The sequence below is a fragment of the Vitis riparia genome, chromosome 11 (assembly GCF_004353265.1).
Source record: "Vitis riparia cultivar Riparia Gloire de Montpellier isolate 1030 chromosome 11, EGFV_Vit.rip_1.0, whole genome shotgun sequence".
Lineage (NCBI taxonomy): Eukaryota > Viridiplantae > Streptophyta > Magnoliopsida > Vitales > Vitaceae > Vitis > Vitis riparia.
This window is the reverse complement of record NC_048441.1, coordinates 703,710-729,749: the sequence shown is the minus strand read 5'-3', so window position 1 is coordinate 729,749 and position 26,040 is coordinate 703,710. Positions and strand designations below refer to the sequence as shown.

At 36.7% G+C, this 26,040-nt stretch overlaps 1 protein-coding gene across 1 annotated transcript; it reads left to right on the top strand.

Annotated features, from left to right (window-relative positions):
• The first annotated feature begins 1,318 nt into the window (after positions 1–1,318).
• Positions 1,319–24,552, top strand: LOC117924910 (FGGY carbohydrate kinase domain-containing protein). Its single transcript, XM_034843646.1, has 15 exons — positions 1,319–1,509; positions 2,815–2,894; positions 3,157–3,274; positions 3,365–3,543; positions 4,295–4,377; positions 4,495–4,679; positions 6,486–6,547; positions 6,752–6,860; positions 6,932–7,051; positions 7,717–7,836; positions 7,939–8,059; positions 8,152–8,308; positions 20,409–20,481; positions 22,497–22,624; positions 24,179–24,552. Exons 1-15 carry the CDS (start codon positions 1,422–1,424, stop codon positions 24,299–24,301), a joined length of 1,746 nt encoding a protein of 581 aa, XP_034699537.1. The 5' UTR covers positions 1,319–1,421; the 3' UTR covers positions 24,302–24,552.
• Positions 24,553–26,040: the final 1,488 nt, after the last annotated feature.

The following is a 26,040-nucleotide window of genomic DNA, read 5'->3' as shown; positions in this document are numbered from 1 at the left end:
AAAATAGGAAATTTCTCTTATGTTCACTAATATTTAATTTTTTTTTTGAATAATTTCAAATATCGTAAACAAAAAATTATTTATTTATCAATAATATTAATGTTTAAAATATTTAAATTTTATAAGTAACAAATTTTATATTATGTTATTCAGTATATATTTGCATTAAATAATGCATACAGTAGTATTATTTTATAAATATTTTTTAGTTCTTTCTTTAACTATAAATTTAATTTTTGTTAATCAAAATATTTTAATTTTACAAAATAAGTATTATAAAATAAAACAAATGATAAAAGTAAATTTATGATAAATGTATATCCTATATCTCAGTTTATGATTAATATATTCCATGTGTAAAAAATATAAAAAACGGATGAATGATATATTGGTATCTTATTACTTATCTTATCCCATTACTAATTAAATACACGATAAAATATATCATTTTATATTTTATCTTATCATATCTTATCTCAGGTTATATCAAAACCTATATCTTATCTAGTGTTATATCAAATCATCCAAACATGACCTAAAGGAAAATGAATTAGACTTTTAATAACATTGACAAAGTGGGTCAAACAATCAAATTCGACTTTTGTAAACTTTTACTAATTAGTGAAAGTGTAAATAGAGGATCTCTCAATGATAATGATGGGTTTATGGATTGGCCGAAATTAAAGAAAGGAGACAGTTTTATTGTTTATCTTTTTATTGTCTAAATTATACATATTTTAATTATGTTTTTGATTAATTACAAAAAAGGTAATTTAAATATTTAAAAAGGTAATTTTTGAATAATTACAAATCAAGTTATTGTCAAAAAAAGAAAAAAAAAAGAAAAGGAAGATTTTTTTTTTTAACTTAAAAAATATGTTTGATAATTATTTGACAAAAAATAGATTTTTGATGATTAGTTTCTCAAAGAAGGCTATTCTTTTAGAAAATCTTTGAGTTAGTTTTAGTTTTTAAAAATATTTTGAATAATAATTAAAAATATAAAAATACTTTATAAACTTTTTATATTATTGCATGATTATTAAATATTTTCATAAAAAATGAATAACAAATAATGTTTTTTATTTGTGACTTTTTAAACTAAATTTTATTATTTTTTTATAAGAAAATATTTTTAAACATTGAATAACGTATCACCTTTTTAGTCTTTATGACTTTATTTTCAGAATCAAATTATTTAATTTATTTATAATTATTAAAAAAATACATCGGCAAATAAATTTAATAATTATGTAAAACCCAATTAGAAAGTAATCAAAATCAAATCAAGAACGAACAAAAAAATGTCTGATGCAAGAAGAGCCTGGTCGGATAATACACCACGCCTCACCCCTCACCACTATCGCCACCGCCTTGGAGCCTCCGCCTTCTCCGATCGCGGCGCCTCCGCCTCGCTCGAAATGGCCGCTACCTCCGCCCCTGAACCCGCCGCCCCCCTCCGCTCGGTTCTCCTCGGCGTTGATGTTGGCACCGGGAGCGCTCGCGCTGGTCCAATCGCTTCCCTTCCGTCTCTATATATGACGTTATTTTAGGTTTTTTTTTTGGTGTGTTTTTGTGATATGCTGTGCCTACTGTTCTATCACTGTGATGATTTGACTTTTTTTTTTTGTTTTTCCCCAACAATTTTCTGGCTGTTTGGTTGCTGTGAAACGGGATAACTCGATATTAAAACGATGAACAGCGTAACGTGTTCTTTTTCAGTTTTCTGGAACTGTTTTTCATAGTTAGTTTGAAGTTCCGTTTTGTTTATTATTATTATTATTACTTGTTTATCAGTATCAAGGAAAAGCACTAATGGTTTGTTTGCTTGTCGAGAAAATGGGGGAAAAGAAAAGCATAAGAAAAGTAAATTCTTTGGGATAATAGTGCGTTGTGGTGTTTTGGCTATCCCGGAAAAACTCTCTTCATATCGACAATTAGTTTTTAGGGAAAATTTGGTGCTTTTATTATTCTAACTTTGCACATTCCAATTTTACCTGCTAAAAGAAGCAGGCTTTACCTACTTATCAAGCAACGCAATTGCTTAAAAATGGATACTTTTGGTTCATGGTTTCTTACATAAGAGTTCATTGTTAAGATTTAAGGTTTGTTTTGCACTGTTTTCAATGTGAAAGTTCTCAAAATATTGTACATAATTTTAATATTTTCTCAAAATATTCTTAAAAAAAAAACACTATACATTTTTTTTTTAATAAAAAAACTAATTTATTTTGAAAACAATTAAAAAAAAAAAACTGTATGCTATAAATAATTTCCCAAAAATGTCTTTTAAGTAAAAAAACCACAGTTTGCAAAGAGGCTGTTTCTGTAGAAGTTTAATCAGTCTCAAGTTCTTTTTGCATCAAAGTTACTTCAAACATTTGAATTGTGTTCTTGTCCTTTTCCAATCTGGGTCCTGTTTTGTCTTCAGACTACTGCCATGTGCCTCACTTTTGTTTCACTCTGTACTTTGTGCTAAACCAGTGTCTAATTTGTTAAATTGGCAAATTTTTTTGTGAATTCATTTAGCGGAGAGAATCTACTCATATAAGCATCTAGAAGTATTAATATATTATGTTAGGTTCTCAACATATCACAGTATTAAATCCTGGCCCAATTGTTTTCAAAATTTTTCTTGCTGTAATATCTCTGATAAACACTGATATCTGAAGTGCATTGAGGAGCTGACTGTAAATGATTTTTGTTTTATAATATATTTGGTTATTTATGTTCTACTTACTATAAAGACAAACATAGATACACAACATGCTGTTTAGGCATTGTAATGTGTTCCTTACCTAATACTGGATGCAGGCCTTTTTGATGAGGATGGGAAGCTTCTAGGTTCTGCTAGTAGCCCAATACAGATTTGGAAAGATGGCGATTGTATTGAGGTGATAACCAATTGAGCTTCTCAGTACTGATATTTTTCTTGAATAAACTAATGAACTATAGTGACTTTGAGTACTAGTATGGGCCAGGAACTTATTCTGGAGAGACCTCGCCCCGTTCCAACAGTAAAGAAATTCATCAGCCAAAACCTAGGATAGAATATGTGTTACCACATGTATGGACACTGCAATGGCTAGAAAAGCAACAAGTATTGAAATATGCATGATCCAGACAGTTATTGATGACATTTATTTTCCATACCAGCAATCTTCAACAGACATCTGGCATGCAATCTGTGCTGCTGTAAAAGCAGCATGCTCTCTTGCAGATGTTGCAGGGGAAGAGGTGGCGGGTTTGGGATTTGCAGCTACTTGTTCTCTCGGTTGGTGAAATTCAGCCAATACTTGTTCTATATGTACCATTTAGAGTATGCAGTCTAAATATATTTGGATGAAATGGTTTCTTTATGCAGTTGCTGTGGATGCCGATGGCTCTCCTGTTACAGTATCTTTGAGCGGTGATACAAGAAGGAACATTATAGTATGGATGGACCATAGAGCTGTCAAACAAGCTGAAAAGATTAATTCCTCTAGTTCACCAGTATTACAGTACTGTGGTGGATCTCTTTCTCCTGAAATGCAGCCACCGAAGGTACTCAGGCAGCTAGTCTGTTTAGCTAATGTTTTCAAACCATACCAGTTATATTGTATTTTGTTAGACTTCATTTGGGTGGGAGAGGAAAAGAAATGCTAAAAGTTACTTAAAAATGATTATGCTCTGTCTCTTTATCTCTCTCTTAGATTATTAATTGAAGAAGAAAGAAAACAAGGAAGGATGATATGTCCTTTGAGACAAGAATAACAGCAGCAATGAAGAGGGATGTCCAGCAATACAAAGCAACCTGCAAAACCAATGAAGTCATCAATAAGTCAAGTAGGGTGGGTATTCCCCCAATGGATCTCTAGGGATCTAGTACACCTCTTTCCTGAACTGTCAGTGGCTTGGTTAGCTGATATTTATATCCAAATAAAAGAAGACACTATGGCTTTAATAAGAGCATGAACACCCTTTCTTGAATGAAGAAGTGTCCTGACATCCAAACTAGAAGCCATTTCCAAGCCTAGCCAAAAACCACAGTTCTTTTTAAATAATAGTCACAGTACCATTCTGTTTGGAATAGATATATTCTCTATAGTTGCCAACCCTAGTCTACCCAAAGCCCAACCAACAAAATTCAACTTGAAGCTACAAAGGGAGGAGACCAAAAACATACAATTGTCTCTTTTATAGTAAAAATGGTTTTCTTGAAATCTGGTCATTTTTTTAGTATACTCGTACATGTAGGATACTATGACCCATGAAAAATGACACATTTTGGATGTAATATTTATATTTTTTTCAGCTCTTATGGGTAAAGGAAAATTTGCAAGAATCTTGGACAATGGCATTTAGGTGGATGGACTTGAGTGATTGGTTGGCGTACAGGTATTTTAGATCTTCTTGTCATTTATTGTATGAACATTCTTGTCTAGGCATCTCCTTATGTAAGGCTCAAGGTGGAAAGCTTTTTGTTGCTTTTTCCCTATTTTGGTGTTTTTCTAGAGCAACAGGAGATGATACTCGCAGTCTGTGCACCACAGTCTGCAAATGGACATACCTTGGTCATGCACATATGGAACAGATCAATGAGAAAGATTCTCGAAATATGGAAGCTTGTGGATGGGATGATGACTTTTGGGAGGAGATTGGCTTAGGTGATCTTATAGATGGACATCATGCCAAGATAGGTATGCTCAGGATTTCATTTTGATTTTAAAAATGTTAAAAGTGATGCAACTTAAAGGCAAATTAATGTATAGACAGGTTTCCCTACAGCCTGAGCTTGTTTAACCTAAAAGAGGTGGTGGAAAATAAAATGGGTAATAATGCCAGTTTTCATTTGTTTGGAAGTTCCAAAAAATTTTATGGTATGCAAGTGGTTTAACACAAAACAAATCCCTACTCTGAAAGTGACTCGTTGAAAATTTCAACATATGTCAATCGGTATCAAGATCATGTTGTGTCTTTAAGATTTGATGAACTCTTCAACCCTCTAATGGAACCATCACCGACCCTGCTTTCTGTCGTCAGGAGTTGAACCTGGATTCTGGAACCCTCTGCATCCACATCCCTACCTGAGACCATTTGAGCCAAGCCTCAAGACCCCCCTGTCTATTAAATCCATCTCTTTTTGAAAAGCCATTGAAGGTGTAGCATGCTTTGAAATGACCAGTGAATTTGGACCATCAAAATCATGTGGTACTATCTGATTGCATTGGTCTAGATTCCACTATGTTTCTCAATCATTAAACAATCATTTCCTAGAGTTAAACATCAGCAATTTTGCCTTTGAATTTCTTTGGGTATGTCTCCACTTAGGATTACATGGAATATGATGGACATGGAATATCTGAAGAGAAGTAATCTATGATATGATAACATATTGGGAGGGTCTTGTTGGAAAGATGGGTTAATAGAGATTATCCTATTTGGGATATTTCTAGACTCTATAATATATATGTAGAAATTGATGCTATATTTACTTAAAAAGATGTTAAAGCATATATCTCTCTTCCTCCCTCCCTCGCTTTCCTTTTTTATTTAAGGATACAACTGAACATAAAAGAACACACAGAAAATTTTTCTTTCCATGTAAAATATTTTTCAATTTCAGCTGCCAGACCTTTTATGATAAAAAAATAGAACCATTATTGTTTTTTTTGAACTTGTGATAACTGAGAAATGAATAATAAGATCAATGATCCTTTTTTGTATACTCTGGTTTAGGATTGTAATCAGATTGATATTTAAATTGCATAGTGGCTTTTTGTTGAAGAGATTTGTGAATTTTAATACTCTTTCCCTTAATACCATAGACTTTAACAGATAAGAATATGTCCTTTCCATAATATTATCCCTTGGTTCTAGATTTTCTTTTTCACAAATGCATGGAACTTTTGAAGGTCATTCTCAAGCATGGAATTAAAGTAATTATGAGAAAGCATGACAACAGTTGTGAATTCTAGAATTAATTCTAGAAAATTATGTGAGTCATGTAAATTACATAGTTTGCTATTTACAAAAGAAACTCTAAAGAATAGAAAAATGTTTTGGGAACATAAATTCCTTTGGTCTATTTTGAAAAATCAAACATTGAAAGGAAAAAAGAGAGGTGCATGCACACTCTCACACAACCACATCATAAACACCCCAAGAAATTAGTGAGCTTGATTACTATTGAAAAATACCATAAGCCATTGCAGGCAGATGTGGATTTTCTGCACATCCAGAAGTGTTTCTTCCCTGGTATCGTATTTCTGGAGAGCAGTTTTGCTTCTTCATTCTTAATTGTCTATGCATGTCAGCAAGTTTTGAAGATGATATGATTTTCTCAGCAAAGAAAAGAAAGGAAAAGGACCTTGAAAAGAAACTTGAATACTGTATCTCATTGGTTATTACGTCAACAGTAACATGTTAGGACTGTCTCCTGTACCATTTCTCACTTTCTATTTTCTCGCTGAAGTTCATTATTTGACCATGGATGATATCAACAGGACGGAGTGTAGCTTTCCCTGGCCATCCATTGGGTTCTGGTCTAACCCCAGATGCTGCGAAGGCAAGAATTTTGTACTGAAGAACTCACATTGATTTCAAGTGGCACTCCATTGAGGTCTATTGACAAAGCAGAGACATTTATTTGGTTATAAAAATGAAAGTATTGTTTTTGTGGGCATTGGAGCATGGTTTTGCATGATGTTATTTACTGCTCTGTGGTGCTTAGTGTTATTTACCTCTGATAAGAAGGGATTTAAAATTTCAGGAAATGGGTCTGAGAGCAGGAACTCCTGTTGGAACTTCATTGATTGATGCTCATGCTGGTGGTGTGGGGGTAATCGAAAGTGTGGCTGTGCCAGATTCTGAATCTAAAGGTTGTTCATGATTTATTTTTTTAATGATCGGTTGCTCAACACATCTTTCTCACACAATGATATATGATCAGAGTATGAGAAGGGAGCTATTTGCCATCGCCTGGTTCTTGTCTGTGGGACTTCTACTTGCCATATGGCAATATCTCGCAGCAAACTGTTCATTCCAGGGGTCTGGGGTCCATTTTGGTCAGGTAAGCTTTTGGAATTTAATAATCCATGTTTTGATTTGAAGGATTTTGAAACATATTGTTGTGTCCTGAGAGTCCTTTTATATAAATGCAAAGGCTGCGGATGAACTCAAGAACAGGTGGAAATTAGTTGCTGGAATCTTCTAAATTTGGTGACATTGAGTATTTGGAACTTTAAATCATGGTTCATATTACAGACCTTTTGAAACTTGCATTCTGTTGTGACAAAACCAAAATCAATCTTGACGGTCTTTCAAATGTATGGTTTGAATTATCAAGAGGCTAACTTCTTTTCTTCTATAAGATGTTTTGTCATAGAGGGAAAAATATAATTCCAATGTTAACATGGAACATTCTAAGAGCATAAAAAACCTATTCTTACTTATTTTTCAAATTTAAAAACTGAATATATCAACTATTCATTCTGTACTATTTTTCTATATAACCATTTGATTATAATTTTAAAAATCTAGTTCATCTCCATCAACAATTTGAATTATATATACATATTTCTCTTACTTGGATGCTTGTTGCAGGCTCCAAATCTTTGTTTCATGTCCCTGATCTGCTGCTGTTGTCAGGAGATCTTGTTTGTTTTCTGTCATTATGGATGGTAGCTAATAGTGATTATTAATGTTAATCCTCCTTTTGATTTTCTGTGTATTCAGCCATGGTACCTGAATACTGGCTCACAGAAGGTGGACAGAGTGCTACCGGTGCATTACTGGATTATATAATTGAAAACCACGTTGCATCTCCTCGCCTTGCAAATCGCGCTGCTTCTCAAAGTAAGATATTATTCACTCAATGTAGTTATAGTTAACACATGATTAAAATTCTTGGTCAGTGTTATTTACACAAATTCTGTCTGTACATTTTTCAATTTCCAGATATTTCAGTCTTTGAGCTACTGAACAAGATACTGGAATCGATGATGCAAGACCTGAAATCTCCTTTTCTTGCTGCTTTGACTGAAGATATACATGTGCTTCCTGACTTCCATGGAAACAGGTATTTGGATATAGATTGAAGAATAATTTCCTGGATGGTACTGCCTTACAATTGCTTTTGGAATTTAAGCTTCTTATTTTATGATGGCTCAGGTCTCCTATGGCAGACCCAAAAGCAAAAGGGGTTGTATGTGGCTTAACACTTGACACAAGTGAGAAGCAGCTGGCTCTTCTATATCTTGCTACAGTACAGAGTATCGCATATGGTACCCGACACATTGTGGATCATTGCAATGCCCATGGTCACCAAGTAAGAATATTGACCTCTTTAGTTATACTTCAATATGTAATAGGAATTTTTTTTTTGATGGGTAGAGCAAGAGAATATTTTAAAAAAGAAACACCAACAATGTGCCCCAAAGTATACAATGGACGCCTAAAGGTGCCTTTAAAAGAATAAAGGGGCAACAAACGACACCACATCCCTCAATAAGAGCCCAACTAGTCAACAAATTCTACTAAGGAAGAAGGACCCAAAACTACTTGCAACTTAGACCAAACCCAAAGATTATAGAGAAAAGAGTGTTTCAGCCCTCGAAAAGAATGCTCCTCATTTTCAAACGATCTACTCTTCCATTCATTCCAAATTGTCTAGAATAAGCATGAGGGAGTAGCCCACCATGCCTTTTTCCCTTTTTTACCCACGAAGGAGTTATGCCATCATAACAGCGTATCTCTGACTGAATAGGGAAGCACTCAAGACATGCCAAAAATAAAAAACAGTAAATGCTATAAAACTCTTGTCTTGACATAGTGGATAAGGATGTGATCAATTGATTCTTCCTCTAAATGACAAAGGAAACATTTGTTTGTCAAAGACCACCCTCTCCTCTGTAAATGATCCAAGGTTAGAACCTTTCCCATGTAGCCTCCCAAGCAAAAAAAAACCCCTCCTTAGGCGGCATCCAAGAGTTTCAAACAACACCTATCAGAAAAGATATGAATTTCCTGGCTCGAAAGCTATGTGAAGGGCTTTAACAAAAAACTTACCATTATTTGACTTCAACTAGATCACCTTATCTTCCTCTTCCCTACACACCTCCTCCCTTGTAGTCTCGTAAAGAAACACTATAATTTCCACCTTCCAATCATTGGGAAGCCTAGACGTGAGGGGCCCAACAACCCCCTTCATCTGACAGGTTCCTAACATCCGCCACCCATGCCTTATTTGAAACAAAAATAGAAAATAAAGAAGGAAAAACAATACACAATGGTTCATCACCATATACTTGTCCTTCCAAAATCTCATCCTTCGCCCATTGCCCATTGAGAAAGCAACTCTACTTACACCAACCCCATTTACAAAGAAGGGCTTTGTTAAGCATCGAGAGATTCCTAACCTCCAGGCTACCTTACTTTTGTTTGAACAAACAATAACCGACCTTACTAAATAAGGTTTTCACTCAGGGATCCCTTTTTCCTATAAGAAATCCCTTTGAATTTTCTCAAACCTTAACTTGATAGCCTTTGGAATGCAAAATAAAGACATAAAATAGATAGGCATACTAGATAAAGTGTTTTGAATCAGGGGAAGCCTTCCACATTTGGAGATGTGCTGTATTTTCCACATAGTTATTCTTTTGCAAAACCTCTCCTATGCTCCATCCCATACCGCCATACCTAAAAGGAACACCTAAAGGATGACCCAAGTAAGAAGATGGAAGTGCACCCACCTTGCAACCGGACTCTAGAGCCTAGTCTTCTAAGTTCTCTACCCTTCTCATTGGAATTAGCTTGCTCTTTTCTAAATTAATTCTTAGCCTCAAACTAGCCTCAAACCACATGAGCATCTAGCTCAAATAAGTCAATTGGTTCTAAGCAAGCTCATAGAAGACTAAGGTATCATTGACCAACAACAAATGAGAAACTTCCACCCTTTCTCCACCTTGGCCCTCTTGAGAAGGCAACTAAGAGCCTCCATGACAATTACAAATAAATAAGGTGAGAGAGGGCCCCCCTTCCTCAAACCCTAATAGCTTTAAAAATCTCAATGGAGTGCCATTAACAAGAATGAAATACCTTATTGTAGATATACACCATTTAATTCAATTGATACACTTTTCCCTAAAATCCATCTTTTTGAAAATCGAGAGCAAAAAGTTCCAATTAACATGAGCATAAGCTTTCTCAATATCAAGCTTATTGATTTATCCACATTCATTGCTTTTCATCAATGAGTGAATGGCCTCATTAGTAATAAGCATTGCATCCAAAATTTTGTCTTCCCCCTACAAAGGCATTTTGGGATTTGGAAACCACCTTACCCATCACCTTCTTAGTCTATTGGGTAATACTTCAACCAACACCTTGTAAAGGTCACCCACCAAGTTGATAGGCCATAAAATTCTTATGGTCTTCCATTTAGGAATTAAAACAAAAAAAGTTACATTTAGGCTCTTTACAAATCTACATTGCTCATGAAAGCCCTTAAAAAAACCCAATACCCATTTCTTCACAAACTCCCAATTGAATTGGCAAAACACCATAAAAAATCCATTAGGGCTTGAAGCTTTATCCCCACAAAGGTCCGAAATGGCACTAAACACCTCTTTCTCAGAGAGTGGGTTCTTCAGCATTGCTTCATCTTAATCATCTAAGAGATCATGCGACAACACGTTGATGCCAGGTCTCCAATCCCTTGATTCAAACAAAAGATTTTGAAGAGCCCGAACCACCCCATCCTTAATTTCACTCACCTCTGATATCTTGGTGTTGTTGATTTTAATCTTTGCTAAGAAGTTCCTTCTTCTATGAGCATTAGTCATCTTGTAGAAGAAATTGGTACTTTTGTCACCCTCCTTCAATCATAACTCCTTTCACTCGTGCCTTTAGGAAATTTCTTCCCCATAAGAACCCACTTCTTATAACTCCTCTCTAGCCCCTTTCCTAGCATTCAACTCCTTTAGAGTCAAAATGCTAGTCCTCTCCTTGGAATCCTAGAAAACCTCCTAGTTCAAAGCCATCTTCTTTCCAATTGTAGCATTGTCAAACACCTCTTTGTTCCATCTCTTCAAATTAGACTTTAAGGCTTTCAATTTTTCTGCCAAAATGAAGCTAAAATAACCATTGAAGTTGTCTATTTATTCTTTTTGTACAAATCTCCTTGTAAATCGGAGGTTTTCATGGTTATTTGGATTAGGTTTGTATTTTATGGGAAGGATTTCTTATCCTTCTTATGTTTTATTATCTTTAATTAATACATCTTTGGTTTTTGATAAAAAAAAAAAACAAAAAAGTTACCACTGAAGTTGAGCCCCGACCACCAACATCTTCGAACCATTCCTTAAACCAGATAGTCTCAAATCTGAATAGGGACGGGACAAAGAGGTCTTTGGTTATGCTAAGGTTATTGTTAATTACACAGACATCCTTGTAGTTTCTGATATTAAATTGGCACCTCTCATCAAATTTTGTCCCTAACACTATTAGGTAAGAAATGAAATGATGCAAATGCCATTACTTATTATAAACACCAAATTACACCGTTCGAATTGACTTCTTCCTCCTCCACTTAAAACGTGGTTGTTTTGATTTTTTATTTATTTTTTCCTAGATTTTCTAATCTTCTCTATCCTCAGTTTCTTCTTGTAGTCCTTACCAAACTCTAAATCCTAAGCTTATCTATTTTATGCACAACTTAATCCTTTCTTTTTGTAAAAAAAAGGACAATTGTGTTTTTAGGATGTTCAAAATATGAAAATGAGCTCAATGTCCTTGTGAGTCATAAGTGGGTTGAAAGGGTGGAAGATTATGCAAATTATGCAACAACTCATATGTACCTTAGGCCCATTATTAGGTGTTGGACGCCTTGAAGCACAATTGTCCCTAGATAAAAAGTTAAGCATAATTAAAAGAAAACCTTCCTTTGCTTGTAACCTTTGGGCTTGGTGCAAGATGCACCTAGTTACTAGTCCTCTATCCTTTGTAGACTTTGTGGAGTGTTTGAGTTCGGGCTAAGGGGGTTGTTGATGTTCCTCTTTGTTTTTGTGTTGCTTTGAGGTGTTTTTTTGTATACGTCTTGTGTACTTTGGAACACTTTTTCCAACATTACTTTTTATAAGTTGATTTTGATTACCTATAAAAAAAGATTAAAAGAAAACCTAGCCATGATTGAAACAATTTCTTATCCACCAAATACTAGGTCTTCTATAGAGGATGTTTATTTAATTTAAGTTCAGTTAGGTTTTATTTCAGAATTTATTTGTCATTACTCAAAAATTAAATTATTATTCAATATGTATTTAATCTTAATTAATTGGACTTAATCAAACTAAGGATGTTGCTACTTTCACCATTACTTTTACCACCATTTTTATCATCCGCTTATATGGCAAGTGGGGATGGGATATAATAAAAAGTGGTCCTTTTTTTTTATTAAATTCCAACGTTTGTTGGTATTCAATCACCATTTGTGACCTAGAAAGGTGGTAAAAATGGTGACAAAAGTGATGGTATGAACAACATTTTCCTTAAGCTAATTATATGATGATTTAATAATTAATTCTAATTTGATTTAAGCAAGGGAAAAAATATTGTTTACATTAGCGAACGAATAGTCAACTAATAGTAGGCAAGGGTCCTATTATTTGACCAAAACCTCTGGAATATGCAATAGAATAATATCATTACGTGAAGGGGTGTGAGTGTATTTTTTACTAATCTTACAACTTTTAGTATAATTTTCTCTATGTAATAAGATGAAGTTTTTTTTTTCCCCACTTCTGACATGCTTGAAGTTTATTCATTTTATTTTGATTTTTAGGTAAATTGTGTTTATGTGATGTATGGTATGATGTGCAAGTCTTTTCAATTTTAAAATTGTCTGACATTTTGTTTTAGGTTTTTACCCATAAAAGAGTGAATTGCAAATGTTATATTTGTTATATAAGAGAAAAAGTTTTTTTTTTGATAACCGAGGAACCTTCCATGGCCAAACCCTTAGGACTCTCCATGGGGACCCAAACCTTGGGGTGCTGATCGCCCCGCAACAATATGAGAGAAAAAGTTGTCTTATTCACTTAGAAAATAATAGAAGGCATATACACATATATAGTCTCAAATAACATAAAAAGCAAAACTAGCCCTTGTTAAACAAAATTGCCACTAATGAGCCTTTAATACTCCCTCTCAACTTGGGACATGTATATATTCCTAAGACCTAGCTTAGAACATATGATAGGAAAAAAAAGATTCTTTCTTAAAGCTTTAGTGAAAACATTTTTGTTGACTATCAAAACTACGATACCTTCTTTTATCTGGAAACACAGTGCTATCTTTGCAGTTAAATTTAACATTTTGCTCCATAGGGGTTTCAGTTGGCTTTACATCTAGTATGCTGGTTTTAGTAATCAAATTTAATAAATATTTCATTTGGGAGAAAAGAATCTCTCCTCTACAATGTACTACAACTTCAATGCCCATGGTGTAATGTAATAACCCAAGATCCTTTATCTAGAAAGTCTTTTTCAAGTAACTTTCACTTCTTCAATGGTTGCAATATACAGTAATATCACGAGTACTATTTTGTTTGTTTCCCTCTTGAGAACAAATGTGTAGCAGTCAGAATTCCTTCTAAAACTGCATGATGGAAGAACAGTATTAAATTTATCAAGAGGAAATTGTTTTAATCCTTAAACCATGTTGCTTAATTTGCAAACTCTTTAACACTAGACTCCTAAGCAACAAATCCAGGTTACATCTAACTGATGCAGACACCTCCCAAAATTAATAGCCTAAGGAGTCAGAATATGTGTTGAATTAAAGTAGGCATAAATGAAAGGTTTCAAAATAACCCATATCATAAGTTTGAGTATACCCCTTGGCAACTGACCAATCTATGCTCCCATTTGGATGATACTTGACAACAAAAACAAATCGACAGCCAACAACATCTTTTCCCTGGAGGTAAGTTAGTAGACTCCCATGTCTTCGGTGACTTTTTTCAAGTTAGTGTGATATTTTTTTTTTTTTTTTTTGATAAGTAAAGGATATTCATTCAAAAGGCACAACGCCACAAGGTATACAGGGAGTATACAAGGCAACTAAGGCCTCAAAAAACAACAACAAAAGAATCACCTCCCTTTAAATGGAAGCTATCCACTCTAGGAAACCTATAAGGGAGAACGCCTCCTCACCTACATACAATTTGGCCCAACTCCATAGATTACAAACAAAAAAATTCTTTAACTTCTGCACATTCAACACACCTCCCCTAAAAGCTAATCTATTCCTCTCCTTCCACACCGTCCAAAAAATACACAACGGAATGACATCCCAAATCTTTTTCCTTTTCTTTCCCACAAACGAGCCCCTCCAGCTAGCTAAGACCTCCTTTACACTTTCTGGAAAAACCCATTTCACATCAACTAAACAAAAAACAATATCCCATAGAGCTCTAACCACTGTACAATGTATAAGGATATGATTTACACTTTCTTCCTCACAACCACACAGGAAGCAGCGATTTGGAAGTTGAAGCCCTCTTCTTTGAATTCTATCCAAAGTGAGCACCTTCCCCCATGTCGCCTCCCACGCAAAAAAAGCAACTTTAGTTGGCACCCTTGCCACCCAAATGCTCTTAGAAGGAAAACCTGTATCAGCAGACCTCGCCAACAAACTATACGCTTCCTTGACCCTGAACTGACCTCTTTTTCCTTTCCTCCACAGGACTGAATCTTCCTCCAGAGAGGGCTTGTGACCCCTCAATATATGTAGAAAATCCCCAACCAACTCCATCTCCCAATCATTGAAATCCCTCAAAAAATTTAGATTCCAATTTCCTTACCCCGAATTTTGCTCCCACATTTCCTCAACCGTTGCATTCCTTTGAACCGTCATACCAAAGAGATGAGGAAAACAATGGGACAGTGCTGACTCTGTACACCACACATCTGTCCAAAATCTGATCGTGTTGCCCTTCCCTGCTCTGAAAGTCATGTTATTCAAACACCAATCTGATTCTTTCCAAATCTCTTTCCAAACCCCTACTCCCACTGCCCCATTAGCCTTCTTTGGCCTCCACCCAAAATCCTCCTGCCCATACTTCACCTTGATCACTTGTTTCCAAAGATTATCTTTGTCACAAGCAAATCTCCATATCCACTTACCAAGCAGAGCTTTGTTCAACATAGCTAGCTTCCTAAGGCCTAGCCCACCTTTATCCTTGTCTGTGCATACCACCTCCCAATTTACCAAATGAATTTTCCCCTCCATATTTTCCCCTCCCCACAAGAAGTCCCTTTGCACTTTCTCAAGTCTTCTAGCAACAATCTTGGGCATTCTGAAGATAGACATTTGGTAGATTGGCATGCTAGCCAAAGTACTCTTTATTAAAGTGACTCTTCCCCCTTTAGAAATATATTGCCGTTTCCAAAGAGCTAGTCTCCTCCTAACTCTCTCTTCCACCCCATCCCACATATAAGGCGCTTTATTAGGAGCCCCTAAAGGAAGACCCAAGTACTGAGAAGGTAAGGACCCCACCCTGCAACCTAGCTCAACAGCCAACTCCTCCATCTCCACCACTTCTCCAACTGGAATGATTTCACTCTTGGCTAAATTAATCCTTAGGCCTGACGCCACTTCAAACCAAAATAAAATCCAACTTAAATGGGTTAGATGCTCCTTCCTGGCCTCACAGAATATAATTGTATCGTCAGCAAAAAACAAGTGAGAGATAATCAGAGAGGGTTCACTGCCACCCCTTATATTGCACCCTGATAAGAAGCCCCCCTCCACAGCTCTCCTAATAAGAACATCTAACACTTCCATCCCCATAACAAAGAGATAAGGAGACAGGGGATCTCCTTGTCTAAGACCTTTAGTGCTAGGAAAGAAACCTGCAGGCACACCGTTAACCAACACTGAAAATTTGGCTGAGGATAAGCAGCTCCACATCCACCCCACCCACTTTGGCCCAAAGCCCATTTTTTGCAACACCTTCAACAGAAACTTCTAGTTGATACTATCATAAGCTTTTTCTATATCCAGCTTACATATAAGACCCTTTTCTTTTCGTTTCTGCCACGAGTCTATCACTTCATTTGCAATTAAGGAGACGTCAAGAATTTGTCTTCCCCTCACAAAGGCATTCTGAGAAGTAGAGACCACCTTTCCAACCACTGTCTTCAGTCTGTTAGCTAGCACTTTAGCCAATAACTTGTACAACCCCCCCAGTAGACTAATGGGTCTAAAGTCTCCTAGGTCCTCAGCCCCACTTTTCTTGGGAATCAACACCAAGAAAGTATTGTTAAGGCTCTTGAGGAAAGAGCTATGTTCGTAGAATTCCTTGAACATTTCTAGAATCTCCTCCTTGATAAACTCCCAACAGCTTTGCCAAAAGGCCAGAGTAAAGCCATCCAGGCCAGGGGCTTTATCCCCATTCATCTCCATCAGGGCCGCATGGATTTCATCCTCTGAAAAGGGCCTCTCCAGATTCTCAGTCTCTTGATGGCTGATCTGTTCAAGCTGAATTCTCCCAATATCCGCCTTCCACCCCGTATCTTCTGAGAGAATTTTTAAACGCATTAGCAATTCCTTCCCTAATTTCCTGCTCCTCTAGAATCCATTCCCCATTGATCTTAATTCTCTCCAGAGAATTATTTCTACGGTGAGCACTTGCCATACGATGAAAGAACCCCGTGTTTCTATCCTCCTCCTTTAGCCATATTTCCCTTGAGAGCTGTCTCCAGTGAGTTTCCTCCATCATCACCCATTTTCTGTAATTTTCTTTTGCCTCTTTCTTCAGCTCTGTTTCCTCCATAGTCAGAACTCTCTCATCTTTCTCCCTATCCCAGAATTCCACCTGCTGCAAGGCTTCAGATTTGTTGCTCTCCAGCTTACCGAAGACTTCCCTATTCCAGACTTTCAGCTTCTTTTTTATTTCCTTCATCTTAGTAGCCAACTTGTAACTAGCACTGCCCCTTACATCAATTCCTTGCCACCAGCTGCGCACCAGCTCTTTGAAGCCCTCAGCCTTAAGCCACATGTTTTCAAATCTGAATGGAGTCGGCCCACGTCTTATCCCACCCCCCACTAACATTATTGGGAAATGATCAGATACCGGACGGGCCAGTCTACATTGATTAATCCCACTGAACTGGTCTATCCAGCAAGGAGTCACCAGGAATCTGTCCAAACGTGCCCAGGTTTGATTATTCTGGCCCCCATTCCAAGTACATTCTCCCCCCTGAAGAGGAAGATCCACCAGCCCAAGATCATTCACTGTTTCAGCAAATTTCCTCATTGCTGAGCTAATTCTCCTTTGTCTACTCCTTTCCCTCGGAAACAAAGTAATGTTAAAGTCCCCCCCTACACACCAGGGGTCTTCCCACAGCCCTCTAATTGCCCTAAACTCTTCCCATAACGCATCCCTATCCACTTTAGAGAACGGGCCATATACTCCCGTAAACACCCAGACAATCCCATTTTCTACGTTCCGGAATCTGCAAGATAACGTAAACTGTCCCTCCTCCCAATCTATAATGTCTAAAGTCCTCTTATCCCAACATATAAAAATTCCTCCCGAAGCCCCCTCCGCATTCACAGCTTTCCAATCTAGGAATCTCCCAGAGCCTAAACTTCTCGCTATGCTATCCGTCATAACTTGCATTTTTGTCTCCTGAATACAAATTAGGTCCACCCTCTGATTTCTTATAAACGTCTTAATCACTTTTCTTTTGGAGCTATCATTTGCTCCCCTTACATTCCAGCTCAGAATTTTCACCTTCATTGGACAATCACAATTTGGCGCCCTTTGCCCTGTACCGAGCCTTTCTGTTTCATCCCCCCCTCATAATTTATGGAGCATTCCAATCTTCTTAGCTCCCTTTCAAATTTAGACTTTTCCAGTAGCTCTTTGCTATGAATTTTCTCCCGTCTTTTTCTGATTTTGGTCAAAAAATTCAGTATTTCCTTCTCCAACCCCTCCGTGGGGAATCCCAGGAACTGGCTGAACCTCGCCAAGCTACTCTCTTCCCATTTGCCCTCCAGTTCCCTTCTTTCCACTTGAGCATCATATATGTCCCCAACCCCATCCATTCCCCTGCCTTTATCACTACTGCTTTTGGATAGTCCCAATTCCTTGCAGCCATTCATCCTTTCATTACTAGCCTCATACACTGTAAGCCACATTGAATTATCAACCCGAACTGCCTCACCCAAATCCCCAGAATGATCGAAAAACTCCCCCTCCGGAGTCCGATAAAAAAGAAAAGAGTTGAGATGAGGATCCCCTAAAACCCTTTTCCCCCAAGAACTAGACCCCATTCCATACCTCATTGCTTCCTCTTCGAGCGCCCTATCCGTCTCTGTCAGCCTGACCCCACCTTGAATCTTCCTTGTGTCGTCAGACTCCCTTGCAACGAACGGCTCTGGTGCAGGAAGATGACTGGGGACGAGGCACTGCAACAGGGAGCCCATCTCCTCTTGGGCTACTGACGATTTTGGGCCCTCCCTTAGATTACCACCAGGATCGGGCTGTTGGGAGCAGCCCTTTGACCCACTTGGGCTTCATTTGACGGACGGATTAAAGGTGAAGCTGGGCCTTTAGCGTAGCAGCCCACATCTTCCATTTCAAGTTAGTGTGATATAAAGCTTCATGATAAGACATAAGAATAGAAATGGAATACAAGATGTGAAAAAAGCTTAAAGAGTAGGAGAAAGATTATTAGAAGACACTTAATGAGTGAGAGGAGAGCAAACACACTATGCTCACCTTTCCTGAGTGCAATAGGAAGGCCTGACTCATCAGGTACTAAGGCAACTGAAATATGCGGTGCTGTTGGATCATCCATTGAAGAATCTGGAGAAGGCGTGATTGAGCTTTATCCATTTTCTCTGGCTCTAGAAAGTCTTTTCCTTTGATATTCTTGTAATGGTTTGTCTATCCCGATGAAGAAGTATCAGTAACAAAAGGGAGAGGAACAACTCAAACTGAAACAACCCATTGTCTAACTGTGAAGCATTAACACCAGTGTGGATGCTATGTTAGCTTTTGAATCAATTTTTGATTTTTAGATGAGACGTATACAAAGGTTTGCATAAACAAGAGAACCTAAAAACAGACAAAGTATTGAAAGCTATCCAATGAAATGCTAAGGTATAGGTTAAACTTATTGCATTAGAAGAGATTTGGATCATCATAATACTAATTAAAATTGGAACTAAAAAAAAAAAAAAAAAAAAAAAAAAAAAAAAAAGTAGTTGTATAAAACTGAAAAAAGCTGTTGGTTAATTTTCATTTTAACCATATGGAGGTTGATGTGGGAGAGATTGATGATCTAATTTTCTTCACATGAGATTTATAAATTATTAGATTGAATAGTACTATTGCATTTAATAAGGCCTAAATCTCACTGAGATAAGATTGTTGAGATCTTCTTTCTTGGCAAGATACAGTGTTTTTATTTAAATATTTTTAATTTTTTTCATTTACCTAGAAAATATTGTTTTTGTGCTGTTTTGTTTGAGAATATTGAGAAGTTGACATGTTCTTTTCGTTGTTTTCTTCCTTATCCCAATTAATATTTGAATCCCAATTATTATTGCGATCCCAATTATTATTCCGAGCACCTTTTGAGTGGTGCTAAGAGAGAGGTTGATGTGTGCTTTTTATTGTTGTCTGCCTTAATTTAGCCATATTTCCAGGATCTCTTTAGTGTTGTGGAGGGGGCCGAGCGGGGAAGGGAGACAGTATTGTTGGAGTGCATGATATACATTGTGGGCTTAAATTTTATAAACTTAAGCTTTTCAGTAATTTGGTTGTCTAACAAATATAAACATCTCATATAAGTAAATACTACTGGGTAGAAATGCTGTTGGTTCTTTTTGTTTTATAATTTAGCAAACAAATATATATACATTGTTAAACTACCAATGTGACCAAAAATCTTAAACTGTTAGGTATGGGTCAATAATGTGTATCAGGTAGACTAGGCTAAAGCCCTAACACATACATGCGTGCTGTGCATATAGATATATACACCACATGCTGCATGACCATCCTGTAATGTTTGATGTGACTACAACAGACCGTGCTCTGAAATGCTCGACCATTGACGACAAGATAACTAACAAAATGTATATCAAACAGATTGGGCTAGAGCCCTAACTCACAAACATGCTGTGTGGATATAGATATTTACCCCACATGTTGCATAACCATCTGGTAAGGTATAATGTGACAACAGATCTCTATGAAATGCTTGACTATTGAGGACCAGATAACTAACCTATTAGCAATTAGCTTTCAAATTAAAAGTGTGTTTGAGTTTAGGTAAACTGCTTTCTATCTCATTATTTCTCCAATGTTCTCATTTTTTTATTGTTGAAAATATGTGTTTCTTGCTTTGCAGATTGACACACTACTTGCATGTGGTGGACTTGCAAAGAACCCCTTGTTCCTTCAAGAGCATGCAGATATAGTTGGTCTCTCTCTCTCTCTCTCTCTTTCTCACACGCGCGCGCGCACACACACACACAATGGATACAATTTGCTCATGGTAAAACTTCATATGGGTTTGATGTACCTTTATCTTCAACAATTGGCCCCCCTCCCCCCACCCCACACACACAATGGATACAATCTAGTCACAGTAAAACTTCATATGGATTTGATGTACCTTTATTTTCAACAAGTGGCCCATGGTAAAACTTCATATGGGTTTGATGTACTTTTATCTTCAACAACTGGCCCGACATTCAATGTGGGGCGAAGCATACACACACACACACACACACACACACGAGTATGATATGAAAGTCAAGAAAATGATTCTGCTTGTAGAAGCTCTATTTTGGCATATGCAAGAAGTTCTTCGATCTTTCATGTTCAATAGAACACACATGAGTATAATATGAAAGTCAAGAAAATGATTCTTCTTGTAGAAGCTCTATTTTGGCATATGTAAGAAGTTCTTTGATCTTTCATGTTCAACAGAACTTTTAGACCAAAAAAGATTCAAAGGGACTTCCTTTGAGGAGACACACACACACATGAGTATAATATGTAAGTCAAGAAAATGATTCTTCTTGTAGAAGCTCTATTTTGGCATATGTAACAAGTTCTTTGATCTTTCATGTTCAATAGAACTTTTAGACTGGAAAAGATTCAAAGGGACTTCCTTTGAGAAGGGGGGGCTTTGGTCAATAAGCCACATATGGTGAATTGGTCTCTTGTTTACTTGGAATAACAGAAAGGGGCTTGGGCTTCAAAAACGTTTCCATCTTTAACAAGACTCTTTTGGGAAAATGGTCTTGGAGATTTGTGAGTGAAAGGAATCCTCTTTGGAAATGAGTAATTGTAGGTAAGTACAGGCAAGAAGAAGGGGGGTTGTGTACTAAAGAAGTGAGAGAGAGGTATGAAGTGGGGGCGTGGAAGGCAATCAAAAGTAGTTGGGAGGCTTTCAAAGATAAAATAAGCTTTAAGGTTGGTTTTGGGAATAGGGTGAAGTTTTGGAAGGACAAGTGGTGTGGGGACACGTTTTGGAAGGATTCATTTTTGGATTTTTATTCCATAGCCTCTTCAAAAGATCCTTGGGTGGTTAATGTCTAGGATAGTGGTAGTTGGGGCCCTAGGTTTATTAGGCAACTGCATGATTGGGAGTTGGAGGAGGTAATGTCTTTTTTGGGAGGTTGCATGATCACTCCATTTGTTTGGAATTGGGCATTGATGATATTATGGTGTGGCTGGATACAAAGAACGGTAACATTTTAGTCAAGTCTTTTTACTCCTCCTTGGCAAGTAGGAGAGCGAAGTTGTTCCCTTATGGTATGGTTTGGAATTCCTGGGTTCCTGTATGAGTTAGTTTCTATACCTGGGAAGCAACTTGAGTCAAGATATTGACTTAGGATCAACATAGAAGGAGTTAGAGGATTCCTAATAGATGCTATATGTGCAAAGTAGAAGAAGAAGCGGGTGATCATATTCTCTTTCATTGTACGAAAGTATGCATTTTGTGGCAATTGATTTTTGCTCTATATGGTGTAAAGTGGGTGATGCACTCTTTAGTGAGAGAGTTGCTTTTGAGTTTGCTCGGCTCCTTTGTTGGAAAAAAGAGAAAAAATACTTGGAAAGTTGCTTTGTTATTCTTGTTTTGGACCATTTGGAGGGAGAGAAATAGGAGGACCTTTGATATTTGTGAAAGCTTGGTCCAAGCAATTATAAATTCTTTTTTGTATCTTTTTTGGAATTGGGTTAGCTTGTGTATTGAGGATGGTTCTTTGTCGTTGTTAGGTTTTGTGGAGACTGGTTAGGCTCTTTGTAGCTTTTTTTTTTTTTTTTTTAATTTTTTTTAAAGCATATTAAAAAAAAAACCCCTTCAAACAGAGATCTTTGAAAAAGTCATGTCAAAGGCTACTCAATTTTACTAATGGGCCTTCATTCAAGTATCACAACACATTTCAGTGCGCCTGAGTATTTTAATGGAGTAATGCTTTTGCAGGTTGCCCCATAGTTCTTCCTCGAGAAAGTGAGTCTGTGCTCTTGGGTGCAGCCATTCTTGGTGCAGTTGCCTCAAAGAAATATTCTAGTCTCAGTGATTCCATGAAGGCATTGAATGCAGCTGGTCAGGTATGCACCACAAAGCCTGATCTTGTTTTATTTTATTTTATCCATTTTGTTAATTTTAACAAAGGTAGTAATCTATGGAGGTTATTTTATTCCAAGGTTGGGTAAAATCTCCAACATGGTTTATTAACCACCCTGCTGGTAGAGGTATAGAAATTTAATGTTATTCTGATTTGTCAAAGTTGCAGGATATTATATTGGCTGAGATATAACACCTTTATATTTTAACTTAAAACTTATGTACATATTTTGCTACAGCTGAAAATATTAAGATCAACAGAGTAACCTGCATGTTTTTTGTCGAGTCTTGCTGTTTGTTTTTCAAGTTAAATTTTGTTTTCAGATATTTTGTCTGAACACAAAAAGGTCAAAAGATTAACTTTTATCTGAAATTTAAAGTTTGAATCACATTTTTACATCGATTTCAATTCTAATTTCAAACAAATTCAGACATATTCAAACTTAAAATGACATGGGGAAAGAAAAAATAAATGTCGTAAGTCTCACTCAGACACAATCTAGGTTGTAAAAACATTGTGTTTGATAAACTCAACAATTTTGGGAAATACTGGCAGTGAGAGAGCAAGAGCATTGTGTTATTACAATTTATTGTAATAACATGCACATATGTCTTGGTTTGTGCTTCTGTTTGTTTTTAGGAGTTGCAGTAGTCCTGGGCAGGTATAGAAGTAACTATCAGTAATGAGGTTGAATTTAGTTTGGGTTATTCGAAAGCCTAGACCTGGGAACATCTCGTTTATAATTGGGAAGGGAACTTTGAATTCCTTTTTAAGTCTGTCATCAAATCCTAGGGCTCAACCCTGGACAGGTGGTGGAAACTACCAAGTTGGAGTATGGTAGGGGTAGAGGGAATTTTCAGTTGAGCGGTGAAATATGTAGAGATCAAAAAGAACACCAATGTTTAAATTTCACCACTTATCAATGTTAACCTGGATTGATTGATGGGTGAGCATCAGATATTTCAAGTACTAGGAGGCAGGTCAGTGGTCAGGCTTCTGTTATGAGATATACTTGTTAATAACATGTAAATCTAAAGATTGCAGAGGCAGGTGCTAATCCAAAAATTGGCTGGGCCTAGATCCAGCCCAAGATTGCCTGGTCCTGCTTTATTTGCCTACTGATGGCATAGATTTCCGATTTCAATATTGTTTCAAAGTAGAATTTAGCAGCTCCAATTTGGAGAGATTTGTAATATATAGTGAGACCACTCTTTTCTAATATTTGGGGTGTCAAGTAGGTTTCTTTAACATGGAACAGAATCCTGGCCTGTAGGAGTCCCTTTAAGGGGCTGCTACTGATTTGAAATATTGTTATTTGGATTCTCCCATGTAGCCAGTGCTAAAGGACTTGACAATCTCCTTGATAAAAATTTAATTACCAGATGAACAATTCGTGCAGGGAATGGAGCATATGGGCCTTCTCTTTTTAAGTCCAAAATCCAAACAAAACAGCATATAATCATCTTTAAAGTTCCACTTAGGAAGACCTCAAGTCCATTCATTCTTCTCGTTGAATTAAACACTTGCATTTGAGCAGGTCATCCATCCAGCTGAAGACCCGAAGGTGAAGAAGTACCATGATGCCAAATACCAGATTTTCCGTGAGCTTTATGAGCAGCAGCTATCTCATCGTTCAATCATGGCCCAAGCTTTGGCGTAAGACTATGATTTCGAACCTCATGATGATGTGATGCTTCTCAGATGAAAAAGACTGCTTTGATGGTCCATACATGTTTGGTGGCAACTGTAACATACATATTTGTGATTTCCAGTAAGTAAATAATTAGCAGAAACGATGAAATAAAGCTAATTCTATGCTTTTTGGGTAGTGTAAATTGAGAAAAGCCAATCTCATCCTTCTTTTTTCATTTGACATTTGTTCAATGCTTTTGTTTTAATGCAATTTTTTCATGCAGTAATCTCCTAGGAGGAAGAAAAAAAAAACTACTAATCAAGTTAATGTGAGCAATTAATGCTAAATTTTATTGGCCTTTTGACCTTGACTGGTTTTAGTTTGATCGGGTAGTGTTGATCAAACTAAAACAAGTTTTGGATTCAATGCTGTATTGAAAATTATTACTTAATATAGACTCATCAACTTCCAGTTCCACCCAAGGAGGGGCAGGCCAGGATAACAGTTGACCATTTGGTTGGTTCATGGAAAACTGTATGGACTGAAGGCCTTGATGGTAACCAACTTGAGGAAAGCATTCCGAACGAGATTTGCCTCCTTAGAAACTTTGGGGAAATGAGCCTTGTAAATAATAACCTGTCTGGATCAATTCCAAGTTGCATAGAAAATGTTAGTTATTTACAGATCATGCTGTTGGATTCCAGTTCGTTGTCCTCATCAATTCCATCCAACTTGTGGAGCCTTGAAAATCTCCGGTCTTTGGATTTATCATTTAATTCACTGGGTGGAAGCCTCCATGCAAACATGAGAGCATTGAAAATGCTGCAAACCATGGACTTTATTGTATCTGCTCCAATAATTGCTTTTGAATTTTTGATAGAGTATGGCTTGGAAGGAAGGGTATCCTCAAGAGGTGATATTTGCAGATGGTTACAAGAAAGAAGTCCATGGATGAGATGTTTTCTGAAGAAATGAGTTTGAGACAATGGGTTAAAGCAACAATTCCCAACAAAATAATGGAGGTGGTGGACGAAAATCTACCAAGGAACCAAGATGGGGGAGGTGCGATTGCAACACAAGAAAAACTTTTGGCCATCATGGAATTGGGCTTGGACTTGGAGTGTAGCAGAGAATTACCAGAGGAGAGGATGGGCACAAAATAAGTTGTGGTTAAGCTTAACAAAATCAAATCGCAACTACTTTGAAGTGGACATGTATCATTTAAATTTGTCTTAGTCAATTTTCATGTTTTTGCTTTGTATGCATAGCCAATGTGCATAACTATTTATATCAATTCTGTTATGAATGCAGTATCAACTCTATGGTAGTTTAGGGTTATCAAATTGGCCATCTTCTATGTCAATTCTGTCTTGAAAAAATTGATTGAACAATATCTCTTTTAAAATGGAAGTCAAATATTGTAGTGGCAAATTCATTTAGACCATGGCCTGGGTTTAGATTAAAGAAACTAGATATATATATATATATATATATATATATATATATATATAAGTACATATAATTTCATTTTCCTCTATAGTTTTTATAAAATTGAAATAAATAAATTTGACATTTTTATTTTGCTTTTCATTTTTCTTTTCCACATGCTATCTTGAGATCCAAGAGGGCACCATAACCTCAATTTCTGGGAATTCTAGAAGGGATGCAATTGCAGCACAAGGCGATCTTGGTGATAATGGAACTTGCCTTAAGAGTGTAGGGAGAGGATTGGCATAAAAGATGTAATCATCAAGTCGTAACAAGAT

Coding starts and splice junctions, on each gene's coding strand:
- LOC117924910 (XM_034843646.1), top strand. CDS start 1,422: ATGGCCGCTACCTCCGCCCCTGAACCCGCCGCCCCCCTCCGCTCGGTT. Junction 4,378..4,494: donor AGTGATTGGTTGGCGTACAG/GTATTTTAGATC, acceptor GTGTTTTTCTAG/AGCAACAGGAGATGATACTC. Junction 7,837..7,938: donor AAATCGCGCTGCTTCTCAAA/GTAAGATATTAT, acceptor TTCAATTTCCAG/ATATTTCAGTCTTTGAGCTA.